The sequence below is a fragment of the Lepeophtheirus salmonis genome, unplaced genomic scaffold (genome assembly GCF_016086655.4).
Source record: "Lepeophtheirus salmonis unplaced genomic scaffold, UVic_Lsal_1.4 unplaced_contig_14546_pilon, whole genome shotgun sequence".
NCBI classification, from domain to species: Eukaryota; Metazoa; Arthropoda; class Copepoda; order Siphonostomatoida; family Caligidae; genus Lepeophtheirus; species Lepeophtheirus salmonis.
In genome coordinates, this window is record NW_027291023.1 from 3,350 (window position 1) to 17,200 (window position 13,851).

A 13,851-nucleotide genomic window follows, 5' to 3' on the forward strand; every position below is an offset into this window, starting at 1 on the left:
CTTATAGGCTTATTTTATACGGAGAGTTATTTATTTGAAAATAATTAATAATTATTTTAATTATAAAAATATTAAACTTTAAAATTTATCAAAATTGATATTTATAAAAAAAATATATAAAAAAAAATTGAAAAAATAAATATAAAAAAAAATAAAAGTTCATTCCAAATTAATTTACTGTAAAAAATTTACTGTAAAAAAATAATTAAAAAATTTAATGTATAAAGAAACAACAAAACTAGAAAAAGTGAAATGGACAGGATCTGATCTTAGAGCAAAGTTTTTAGAATATTTCATGTCTAAAGACCATGAAATAATAGATTCTTCATCTGTAGTTCCATTTTCAGATCCAACTTTATTATTTACAAATAGTGGGATGGTTCAATTAAAAAAAAAAATTTTTTAGCGGAGGATGATGGAACTTTTAAGTCCAAATTGAAGAGAGCTACAAGCGCCCAAAGATGTATAAGAGCTGGAGGAAAACATAACGATTTGGATGATGTGGGTAAGGATAATTATCATCATACTTTTTTTGAAATGTTGGGTAATTGGTCATTCGGTGATTATTTTAAAAGAGATGCAATTGATTTTGCTTATGATTTTTTAATAAATGTTCTTAAATTAAACAAAGATAATCTTTACATAACATATTTTGGTGGTGTAAAAGGGTTTAAAGATGATCTAGAGACAAAAAATTATTGGAAACAATATTTTCCTGAAAATAGAATTTTAATGTTTGGAATGAAAGACAATTTTTGGGAAATGGGAGATACGGGGCCATGTGGACCTTGTACTGAAATTCATTATGATAGAATAGGAAACAGAGAAGTTCCCCATTTGGTAAATAAAGACGATCCTGATGTGATAGAGATATGGAATTTGGTTTTCATGGAATTTTATAGAGACTCTTCAGGTCTTACATTATTGAAAAAGAGAAGTGTAGACACTGGAATGGGGTTAGAAAGGGTTTTAGGGATTTTGAATAACTGCTCAAACTATGAAACTGATCTATTTGCCAAGATTTTTGAAAATCTTGGTATTAAATATGAAGATACAAATTCAAAGAAAAACATAAACTTAAGAATTATTGCTGATCATTCAAGAACTGTTTCTGTATGTCTTAATGATGATGTGTCTTTTTCTTCAGATGGAAGAGGATATGTTTTGAGGAGAATTATTAGAAGATTAATAAAAACCTTTAATCAACTCTTCAAGGTTCAAGAACAAAAAGAAAATTTGGGTAGGATTTATAATAATTTTTCAAAAACAAATAATAACAAAGGTCCAATTGAAATAAACAAGAAAAAACAAGAGATATATGGTAATATTAATGATTTGAAATTAAAAGATGAAAATATTAGTAACTATAATTATAAATATTACTTAACATTTATAATTTATTTCAGTGGTAGTATCTTAGGATTTGAGTTAAATAATATAAAACTGAAGGAAATCGATGATGAAATAAATTTATTTGAAAAAACATTAGAAAAAGGAAATGAATACTTAAAAAAAATAATGAAAAATATGGAAGGAAATGATCAAAATGTTATAAAAGGAAAGGATGCTTATATATTATATGATACGTGTGGTTTACCAATAGATATAACAATTTCTATTGCAGAAGAAAATGATCTCACAGTTGAAATTAACGAATTTGAAAATTTAAGAAGAGAGGCCAAGATAAAAAATAGAAAGAAAGTATACGATGAATTTTTAATTTCTAACAATGAAAAAAAGATAATTGATGACATGAACATAATATCAACAATTACAAATTTTGAAAAGAAAATTTTAAAGTCAAAATTAATTTTTGTTAAGATGAAAGAAAGTTTTTATAAAGAAAAATTTGAGGAAATTTATCATAAGAATGAAATAATTGGTGTAGTTACACAAGAGTCTAATTTTTATGGTGAAAAGGGGGGACAAGTAGGAGATATAGGAACAATAACATTCTATACTGAAAATATGAAGGAAACAGGAATTATGAACGTTAAAAATACAATTGTAAAAAGTAACTTTATAGTGCATTTAGGTGTTGTTGATGGGATTTTATCCGAAAGTTGTGTATTAGAATTTAATGTTAGTAAAAGAGACAATATAAGAAAAAACCACACAGCAACTCATTTACTTAATTACTATATAAAGCAATTTTATCCAGATTCTTATCAGAAAGGAAGTTTAGTTGAGTCTGATAAATTAAGATTTGATTTTATGCTTCACAAAAAACTTTCAACTGAAAAAATTAAAAAAATTGAAGAAAAAATAAATAAAAAAATTTCAGAAAGAATTGATGTTAACGTGATAAATGAAAAATATAAAAATTTAAAAGATGATATAATAACACTAAAAGAAGAACAATATCCAGAAATAGTAAGAATTATTGAAATTAATAAAATAAGAGAACTCTGTGGAGGAACACATGTTTTTAATACAGGTGACATTGATTTATTTAGAATAATAAGTGAATCATCAATTTCCGCAAATACAAGAAGAATTGTCGCAGTTACAGGTGATAAAGCAGTGGAGGCAGATAAAAATTATGAAGATTATTTAGATATACTAAAAACGAATACAACGATTGATTTTGAAGAATCAGTATCACTTCTAAATAAATTAGAATTACAAATTTTGAATACAAAAGTTATTTCAAATAAAAATAAAATAATGAAAGAATTTATGAAAAATATCACGAATAATATTCTTGAAAATTCTGAAATTTCGTCAAAATTTTATTTTGATGCTTCAAAAAATCTTTCTACAAAGGAAAATGTAAAAGGATTCCTAAGCATTAAAAAAGGAATTTCATCTTTACTAAATAAGGTGAATTGTATTTCTATTTTTATGAAAATAGAAGAAAAAGTTTATTTTATATGTTTCGGTAATAAGTCATACGATTACGTTGTTAAAAATTTTGTGGATTATGACGGGTTTATATATGGTGGCAAAGATAATTATTATACAGGTCACTATATTAGTCACAAGAAAATTAATTAAAATTTTTAATTTTTAAAAAAAAATTATTATTTTTATTTAAAAAAATAAACAAGTGCTATTATATAAATAGTATAATAAATGGCACTTATATGGTAAAAAATTTTTTTAGATATAATTATTATTTAATTTTTTAGTCAACTTTATTATAAAATTTAATTAACTCTGAAACATTTATACCAGATTTAATCTCTGATCTTTTATAATTTATACCTGTATTATGACTAATAAACTTACTTTGAATAGATTTTTGAATCTTTTCAATATTATCAGAAATATAAAAATTAAATTTTGTATTAGTCTCTACTATTTTGTAATCATATTTAAAGGACTCATTAGTTATCTCTTTTTTTGAAAATTCGTCTTTCTTAACAACAATTTTACTGAATTCTTCTCGTATATTGATGTCATTTTTATTATCTTCAGATTCTTCCTCCGTGTAATATTTATTATCAATTTCTTCTTTAAAATATATTTGAAGGAGGAATTTTTTGGCTATCTCATAGATACATTCATATCTCCAATCTATGAACACTTTGTAGGGATCTACATGTGATCTCCCCTGATTTATATTATTCTTAAACTTCCATGGCAGTGGAATAACTTTATTTTCATATTTTATATAGTTTTTTTTTTTTGATAGTTTGATATTTGTCTATATTTCATTTTCCTTAAAATATTTTCTTCAATTAAATTTTTTATAGAAAATTTTTTAATTAAGTAAATTTTAATTTTAAGAAAAGGAGATAATTTTTAAGCATTCTATTAAGTAAAATAGTAATTTCTCAATAGACCTTTTTAAAATTTCCTCCTTTTTGAGTTTATTACTAAAAAAAGAAATTAAATTTTTTAATATAATTTTAAGTAATAGGAAGAAAATTGCAGACTTCTATGCGGACTAAAATAAAAATTTATATGTTATTTCTATATTCATTATATTAAAAAAATTAAAAAAATAAAAAATAAAAAAATAAAAAAATAAAAAATAAAAAATAAAAAAATAACAAAAGCTTAGATAATGAACATTGAGTGGTTAGATAAATACGGTTAAGTGAATTCCATTTAATTATTTGGTAAAATTTTAATCCTTTTTTCTTTTTAAAAATTCGATTGAATTTTTCTTATAAACCGGATAAGAGGGTAAAGTAATAATTCCAATTAAGATTATAGTAATAACTCCGCCTATCAATGTATATTTCAAGTCACCTAACACAAATCCTAGAATGAATGATATGGCATAACCAATGAATATTCCATAAAACATTATTTTATCACACAACTCTTGACCGTAAAAAGAGAATGATTTAACTCTTAAAAAAGAAGGTAGAATTTTTGCCATGAAAGTTTTAAAAATTTAAATAAAATTAAAAAAAAATTTTTTAATTAATTTTTTCAAACAACAGTTTGTTGTTAATTCTTAAAAATTTTTATTGACGAAATCAGAATAAAAATTGAATAAATCATCTTTAATTGATTTTAAATTGATTTTTAACAGATTATATTTATAAGAACCAATAATACTTGATATAAATTTATAAGAACCAATAATACTTGATATAAATTTATAAGAATTAATAATACTTGATATAAATTTATAAGAACTAATAATACTTGATATAAATTTATAAATGCATTTCCATCTAATTAATTATAACTATATCTGCAGGATTTTGCAGGCTTGATCTTTCTTTTTTTTATAATTCTTGATAAACATATGAATTTTAAATTATTTATTAATATTTTACAAATCCTTGCACCATAAATTTATAAAAAACAAACCATAAATTTAATAAAATGAGTTTGCTTTAAGTTTTTTCAAATTCTTTAATTAGATTTTTTGATTTTTTTTCAAATATAACAATGTAGCTTTAATCAATATCATTTTTTTTTATTTTCTCCTATATTTATAAGTCATTTAAAATTAAAATTTTTTTAGACATAATTAAATATTTTTATACATTATACAATTATTATTGTTTGATTATTCAGTTTAATCTGGAAAAAAATAATATTTTAAATTTTATCTATTTTTAAATGAACTAAGATATTATTAATAACAAACAATCTCTTTAAATGAATTAATATATCTAATAAATTTATAAACATATTAATTTAAAAAATTCTATAAAATGAAAAAATAAAGTAGAAATTTATTTTAATTCTCCAAATATATGAGAAACATTATGACATAATACTTAATATTATTAAAAAATTAAATAAATTAAAAAAAAATAATTAAAACTTTATATAAAAACATATCTTACATATATATATTAATATAAAAAATAATAATTCTATCTCATTTTATTATAAATTAGAATAGTAATGTTAATCACGATTAATCTTATAGTAAAGGTTATAGTAAATATTTAATTAAAAAAGCTAACTAAAGACATTCTAGGTTAACATGAGACTATTATATCAAATTATAGTTTTAATTGATTAAAATATGTATATCATATTATAAAATATATAATAAATAATGTCTATAACCACAAGAAACCTAAAATTACAAAATATTTTACAATATTAAATTTAATTAATTAAATATTAAATATTAATTATTATTGTTAATTTATATACTCTTATATAATTTATTTAACACATTTTTTATATTTAATTAATGTTTTAAAGAGTTTAATTTAAACAATTCTTAGTAAAATTATTTAAAAAATTTTAAATTAATAAAAATAAACATACATATTTATTTATATCTTATCTATAAATAAATATTTTTTTAAGACATTAGTTGTGTTTATAATATATAAACTAATTATTTATTATAGTTAATACAACAAAATAGTAATTTAATAACAATAAAAACTAAATAAATAGAAACATGAGGTATAATTCTTTAAAAATCATTTTAATAAAAATTTTAGTCTAATAAATATGATGAGGATGTAAAAACTAATTATTAAACATGTTATAATAATATATTTTATTATGAATTTTAATATATAAAATTTCAAGGTTAAAATTCTGAATATTGACAGAAAATATATGAACAGTTATATTTTTTAATATTTGATATTAATATCTCTGTACATATTTATAAAAGTAATTTAAAAATTAAAAGAAAAACATACTTTTATTAAGAGTAGCAATTTAAAGTAATTTAGATTAATATTTATTACTACATTTCTTAAAAGCGTAAAGTTTAATAGTATATATATGTATATATATAAAAAAGTTAATAAATATATTATACAAATTTTTGATTTTATTTTATCCCTTATTTTTATTATTTTTGTTATTAAATTTTTTTAATAAATTACAATATACGATATAATAACAGTAAAACATTACAATAGTATTTATTTCTTCGAGATTAAACATTACAGTAATACTTTGAACTTTTAATAATAATTAAAAAAAAGATTTCTAGATCATAATTTTTAGTCTAAAATTTTTTTAAAATAAATTACAATATAATTTATGGAGTTAATATACTAAACTAACTAAATATCACCTGTAAAATAAAAATTTAATAACTTCTTCCAAACAACGTAACATTTATAGAATCCTTTCCACAATTAAAACATTTATTATTAACTAATTTTTGATAATCAAAAGGTATGCATAACGGTTTTGCTCCCATTTTAACAACTTTATCTGCGATTTTTTCAGTACTTTTTTCCTTTACATCATCTTCACACGTTTCTAAACCACAAAATTCCCCCATAACTATGCACCCATCATTAAGCAGATTTAAAAATTTTTTAAAACTATCACAGAGTTTCAGATTAGAATTTAAGTTTTCTTTTGCTTTTTTATACAAAGAATTTTGTATATCTTCCAAAATCTCATTTAATTTTTTAGGAAGAGATTCATTAATTTCTAAGATAATTTTTTCTCCATTATCTCTTCTTACAATTTCGCATATTTTTTTAGTAAAATCTCTTTCTCCTAAATTTATTCTAAGAGGAACTCCTAATAATTCATAATAATTAAACTTATAGCCAGGAGTATAGTTTGTTCTTATATCTTTTATCACTCTTAGACCATGTTTTTTAAGATTACTTTCAAAATATTCAATCTTCTCAAAAAGAATTGAAGATTCTTCATCACTGCTGATTTTACCACATGGAACTATTACAATTTGATTAATTGCAACATTCGGTGGAAGTATTAATCCTTTATTATCAGAATGTATCATAACAGTTATACCAATAGATCTAGTAGTTATCCCCCAGCTATTTTGATATGGATTAACTTTTTTGTTATCATTGTTTTCCGCAGAAATGTCAAAAACTTTGGAAAAATTTTGGCCAAGAAAATGTGATGTAGCCCCTTGAATAGCCTTTGAACTCATAGGAATGTATATTTCAGTGGTAAGAGTATAATCTGCACCTCCAAATTTCTCACTTTCAGTTTTTTTACCTAATACTGTAGGGACTGCTAATAATTCTTTATAAACTTTTTCATAATAGATTAATATTTTTTTAGTGTCTTCTTCTGCCTCTTCCTTTGTTAGAAAAGCAGAATGACCTTCCTGCCATAAAAATTCTTTCGATCTGATGAATGGTATGGTTTGTGTTATTTCTGCTCTAAAAACATTGCACCATTGGTTAGTTTTCAATGGTAGATCTCTGTATGTTTTGATCCACTTAGAGAAAAATTCATATATTATTGTCTCAGAAGTGGGTCTAATTGCGTATTGGTCTTTTAATTCTTCTTTACCAAATCTTGTAACCCAGGCAAGCTCGGGTGCAAAATTTTTGATTAAATCTTTTTCTTTTTGAATATATTCTTCTCTGAGAAGTAGGGGAAAAGAATATTCCTTAACGTCATCTTGTTCAATTAAATGTGTAAAGAATTTTTTTATGGTATTCCAAATAAAAAAGCTTTTAGGACGAAGAGTAAAGCAGCCAGGTATGGAATAATATTCAATAAGTTCTGATTTTTTAATAAGATCTAAATACCAAGCAGAAAAGTTATTTTCTTTCTTTGATGTTATTCCTAAAATATTTTCCTTTCGATTTTTCATATTTTACAACAAAATTAAAAAAAAAAAACAAAAATAATTAAAAATTTTTTCAGTAAATACTAACGAACTTATATAATGTATAAATCATTTTAATATAATGTAAATATAACTTACTACATAGATAAATGAAAATATAAATATTTAATATAATGTATAAATATTTAAATGTAAATAACTTTAATAAAATGTATAAATAATTTTAATATTTTCTGTTAAAAAAATAATTAATCCTATCAAAATTTAAATGATAAATTTGTTTTTATTTTTTTATAAAACTTTCTAAATACAATTTATAAAAAATTAACAATAAATAATTTAATAAATATTTACATGTTTAAAAACATACTTAAATATCAAATAAATACATTAATTAGAAGACTCTACAAAATAAAAAAATGGGATTTTAAACGTAAAAAAACAGAATATATAAAACTTCTAATAATAATATTTCTTTCTTTAAAAATATTAATAATTTTTAAAATTTCTCTGAATTTATTTTTAAAAAACTTTAGTGAAAAAAAAAGTTAAAAGAAAAATTTTACAAAATGGATGATGAACTTAAATTACATATTGAAGGGGCTGTTAATAGAGCTATGAAATATACACAACCCTCAAAAAGAATGGCTCAGTTTTTGAAAACAAAACCATTTAGAGGATATACACCGCTAAGGGTAAATACATTGTCTGCTGTTTTTTTGAATGAAGAGTATGAAAAAAAATTCATTCTTAAAAGAACCATTTTACGCGGGCCATCTCAGGAAAGTGATATAGCAATGAGAATAAAACATGAAAACATTATGGAAACGTATGACTATTGTCTTACAGAAGCAATAGATTCTTCAGATGATGGTGACTATTTATATTTGTTCTCAGAATATATGGACGTTAAAATTTCTCAAGCATATATTGAGAAAAAGGAAATAAATATTAGGAACATTATGACAGATATCTTAAAAGGTCTTAAGTATTTACATGATCTTAATATTGCTCATCTAGATCTTAAAATTGCGAACATAATGGGACAAACTCAGGAGGATAAATCTGTTGTCTACAAGATTATAGATTTTGGATTTTCAAGAAACTTAAATTTATATGCGGGGAGACCTGATAGAATTGAACTTAAGGGTAAAAGTTATGGGACATTTCCTTATAAACCACCAGAAGTTATTTACTATAATATTCACGGCTTTAAGTCTGATATATGGTGTTTAGGTGCAATTTGTTATTATCTTTCTCTTGGAAGAACGCCTTTTTTTAAAAAAGGTGGTGAGCGAATAAATAAAGATTACAGGAATTTTGCAAAGAAGCCAGTTTTATATATTCCAGACGGTTTTAGTAACAATTTTACGTCATTTGTAGAATCGTGTTTGAAGACAGATTATGACGAAAGACCTTCTGTTGATGAATTATTGGAACATCCTTTTATAAAAAATAATTAAATAATTATAAAATTTTTTTAAAAGCATATACTAAATTTTTTAATTATTATTAATCATAGATTTATATATATCTTTTTTATAGATCATCCTTCAATTCCAGGAAAGTTTCAACGCCACTTGCACAAATTTGGACCAATTCACCTTCTGATTCACAAAATTTAAAATTTTTTATGGCAACATTTTCATCGATTTTTATAAAATCACGGTGCCTATCTTTTTCAATAATTAAAAACTTAACATGTAGAGTTTTTTTAAAGTTATTCTTGTCATATACTTCAACCACAACATTATTATTATTGTTGTTATTGTTATTGTTTTTACTTGCTTCTTCATTGTTAAATTTAATATTTAATTTTTTAAAGGTTTCAAAGCTAACCTTAAAATAATTACATTGGTCAATACACTTCAAAACAAAATCATTTATATCGTTTGAAATAATTCCAGGATAGTTTTCGATATTTCTAACATTGTAAGGTTTTGTTTCTTCTGGTTTTAAGTGAATAAAATCGATATTTGACGATTTAGCATATATTGAAGCTGAAAAAGAGCTTGGGGTATCTCCAATTATCAAAAGATCCTTAACTTTATTCATAATCTTAGATTAAAAATTTTTTAAAACAAAACTAAATTTTTATTTTTTTACATTTACAAAATATTTCTCTTCCGTTGTATATTATTTTACAGTTACATGTAAAATAATATTTCTTTATTCTCGAGAGCAGGTACTTTTGATATTTAGGGTTATTTTTAAAAAGCAATAATAGATCTACCAGATAATCCATTTAATTTGCTGATTGTTAGAATTTTATAAAAATAAAAAAATTTTACTGATAAATTTGGTTTTAATTTTTTAATTTTTAAATTTTTTAGTTTTTTTAAATTTTTTTTTTATTTTTTTAAGTTTTTTAAAATTTTTTAGTTTTTTTTATTTAAAAATTCCTAAAAAATTTTATGAGTGAGACAAAAATACAATCTGAAGAACAAACAGGATTCAAAACAATACAACTAGAAGACGAGAATAACAATTGGAACACTGAAAACGAAGCATCAGAAGAAGCACCAGTAGAAGAAACAAACTACAAGTTTGGTGTTGCGTACATCAAAACAACAAGAAACGATACGATAATTCATATTACAGATCTAACAGGAGCAGAAACAATTGCAAAGGTGAGTGGTGGTATGAAAGTTAAGGCACACAGGGAAGAATCTTCCCCATATGCAGCAACTCTAGCAGCTCAGGATGCTGCAGCTTTAGCTTTTAAAAGAGGTATTAAAGCTGTTCATGTTAAGCTAAAGGCTAAGGGTGGAAATGGTGCTAAAATTCATGGACCGGGTGGACAATCTGCGTTAAGAGCTTTGATTAATGCAGGATTAAGACTTGGAAGAGTTGATGATATCACTGGATATGCAACTGATTGCACAAGAAAAAAGGGTAGTAGAAGAGGAAGAAGGTTGTAAGAATTGATTTGGATCAAATTAAAATTTTTATCTCTTTTTAAAAATTAAAATTTTTTATTTTACAAAATTATTCGCATGTTTAATATAATATTTATAACTGTTGTTTTATTAGTATTAAACAAAGATGTAATATTTAAATTTCCTAATTTGTCAGGAATGGTAGAAAATATTAAAATTTGAGAAAAAAATCTGTGATAAATTTAATATCAATTGATCAGATTAAATCATCTGTAAAACATTATTTATTATGATTTATTATTATATGTTGGTGGATTATGATTAAATATGTTGTTAATAAGTTTTTTTTCAAATATATTTTTATTCCTAATTATAAACAAAACAAATCAAACAAAGAAAATTAAAATACCAATAACAATATATTTGGATAAAACCTTAGAAAATATTTTTACAAGATTTAATAAAAAAAACGAGAAGATTTTTAATAATATCAAATCATTTATCTCAAATACTGCAAATACCGAAAATACTGAAAATACCACAAACCATGAAAATATCAGTAATACTGAAAATTAAAATAGTTTTGACATTAAAAATACTTTAAAAAATAACTTTAACACTGAAGATAATCCTATTTTCAGCTCAATGCTTGAAAAACTCGATAATATTGACATAGATTTTTTTGATACAAGAGATATGATAAAAGTATATATAAAAACAGCTATACTAGGACTAAACGTACCTTTGAAGAAAGCGAATATAACTATAAAACATACTATAAAATTTTCAGAGAAACAAGAAGAATATGTACAACCTGCATGCAAGTCAGCAGCAACAACATCAATTTTAATGAAAAATATAGAAGATAGAAACGTTGAAATACAAAAGAATAAAACCAGGAAAGATATTATAAGGCTTTCGGAATTAGACCTTGGAAATAGGCTGTACTTATTTGGCTGTAAGTTGAACACTCTTGACTACAGTCTTAAGACAATGGTAAACAATTACAACAAATGTTCAACGGTCAGATATGCTGCTATTAGAGGACATCCTTTAGAAATAAAAAATTTAATGAACGACTTGATACTCAATATTTGGATAACAGTTTTAAAGATAGCAGCTGGAATCGAAGGTCCAGGGATGAATGCAAAGAAAATTCCGAGTCTAAAAAAAATATTAAAGATTGCAGAGAAAATAGTTGAAAAAGTATCTATGTGCTACACATAAAGTTAGTTAGTTAGCAAATAAATCTTAAGATATTAATTAAAAAATTTTAGGATATTTAATTGATTAGAATATATAATTAATTAAAATTGATGAAACCCCAATTAAACCTATAAAGGTAATACTCCCATAAATTATTAATTCTTTGATATAAGGATCATAATGATTTTTCCTTTTTATAATATTTTCTGTTAATTTAGTATTTACTTCTTTTACATAAGAAGTATTTACAATAAAATCAGAGTTTTCATCAATATAAAATGATTGATGGGAAATGAAATATTTTTCACTCATATCATCCTTAGAATTTGCAATAAGAAATATTATACTTCCTGTCATAGGGTCTTTACTAAAATATTTTCTCATAACCTCTAGATCAAGAACACAAATGTTTTTCTGAACTTTTCCGTAACTATCTAATCTAAGATTGATTTCTGCAGGTCCTTTTAAATTACCTGAAATAGAAATTATTTTTAATATTTTTTGATATTTCATAAAATCAAAACACGTCACATAAATAATAATAATTTATCAAATTATATATTTAAAAATTTTTAGAAGACTTAATATGAGAACATTTAATTCAGTTATTTTATTTATATTTTGTATTAATAGATTATTATGTGCACCTATACCTTCGAATAAAATATTAAATTTCTCAACACCTTCTGTTACTTTTTACATAGACAATATTGTTAAAGAATTTATTGTAAGATCATTAACAAAACAATCCATACTCCATTATATAATAGAATATAATAAAACAAATTCTAAAAGTTCTTATATATCTTATAGACCTAAAGATAGAAAGGACACAACACCGATAGAATTTCTATTCAGATATATGAAACTCCCAAATCCACAAGGAATATTATATAATCTCGATATATCATTAAATTCAACAAAAAATCATTTGATAAATATGTTCATTGATGCTCTGATAAATAGTTTGAATGAAATATTAAGAAATCAAAATGTTTGGATAGGGTATGAAATAAAATATTTACCAAAAATAAGAAAATATATAGTACCATGTTGCCACTGTTCTAGTACTATTGCAACTTTGCTTGGGGAAATTCATACTCACGCCCAGAATAAGGCTACGGACCTTACTGAAAATTTTGTTGCATCAGATTTGAGAACTGGAAATAATCTATTTTTTGTTGGATGCCTACAAAAAAATACATATGAAAAGATAAATGGTTTAGTCAATTATTACAACAAATGTGATGCGAATGGTTGAGTTCTTGTAAGAGTGACAGATCTTGATGTTGAAAAAAAATTTATGGATATGAGTGTTTTAATATATGAAACTGCTCTTAGTATTGTATCAGGTTATATTAATTTAGAAGGTGGATTAAATGGGACATTAGGTGGAGATGCTATTGATATATTTGAAGAAAGGGTCCATGAGAGAACTTCAAGATGTGTCAGTAATTATATTAAATAAAGAAGATATATTATTAAAATTTTATTATTAAAACCTAATTATTATTATTTTATAATTAATATTGCAAAGCATTTTCTATAATGTTAAAATATATTCAGATGAAAATTTTTTTAGTACATTTTAGGTATAACATATAAAAAATCATATACATATATACCATATACTTATACCTTATTTTTATATTTATTTTAACTCTTATTCTCTGTTTAGTCATAAATTTTTAAATTAATTTTCCACTGATAAGATAAATAATCATCTAAAATTTATTTGATATACCTTTATTGGGTAGAAGATTTATAATTTAAATCTTAATTAATATAGTAGTAGGATCTATAAAT

At 22.8% G+C, this 13,851-nt stretch overlaps 3 protein-coding genes across 3 annotated transcripts; all 3 read left to right on the forward strand.

Moving 5' to 3' along the window:
- The first annotated feature begins 217 nt into the window (after positions 1–217).
- Positions 218–7,484, forward strand: LOC121130956 (uncharacterized). The gene is given in 3 exon segments (XM_071893894.1): positions 218–398; positions 401–1,240; positions 7,444–7,484. Coding segments are annotated over 3 exon segments (1,062 nt in total).
- A 1,045-nt stretch (positions 7,485–8,529) lies between these two features.
- On the forward strand, positions 8,530–9,423 carry LOC121130957 (serine/threonine-protein kinase PLK4-like). Its single transcript, XM_040726574.1, has one exon. It carries the CDS (start codon positions 8,530–8,532, stop codon positions 9,421–9,423), a length of 894 nt encoding a protein of 297 aa, XP_040582508.1.
- Positions 9,424–10,374: 951 nt separating this feature from the next.
- LOC121130958 (uncharacterized) lies at positions 10,375–10,881 on the forward strand. The gene has a single exon (XM_040726575.1). The coding sequence runs from the start codon at positions 10,375–10,377 to the stop codon at positions 10,879–10,881; it is 507 nt and encodes a 168-aa protein (XP_040582509.1).
- The last annotated feature ends 2,970 nt before the right edge of the window (positions 10,882–13,851 follow it).

Excerpts from the sequence above, each read along its gene's own strand:
- LOC121130957 (XM_040726574.1), top strand. The coding sequence starts at position 8,530 with ATGGATGATGAACTTAAATTACATATTGAAGGGGCTGTTAATAGAGCT.
- LOC121130958 (XM_040726575.1), top strand. The coding sequence starts at position 10,375 with ATGAGTGAGACAAAAATACAATCTGAAGAACAAACAGGATTCAAAACA.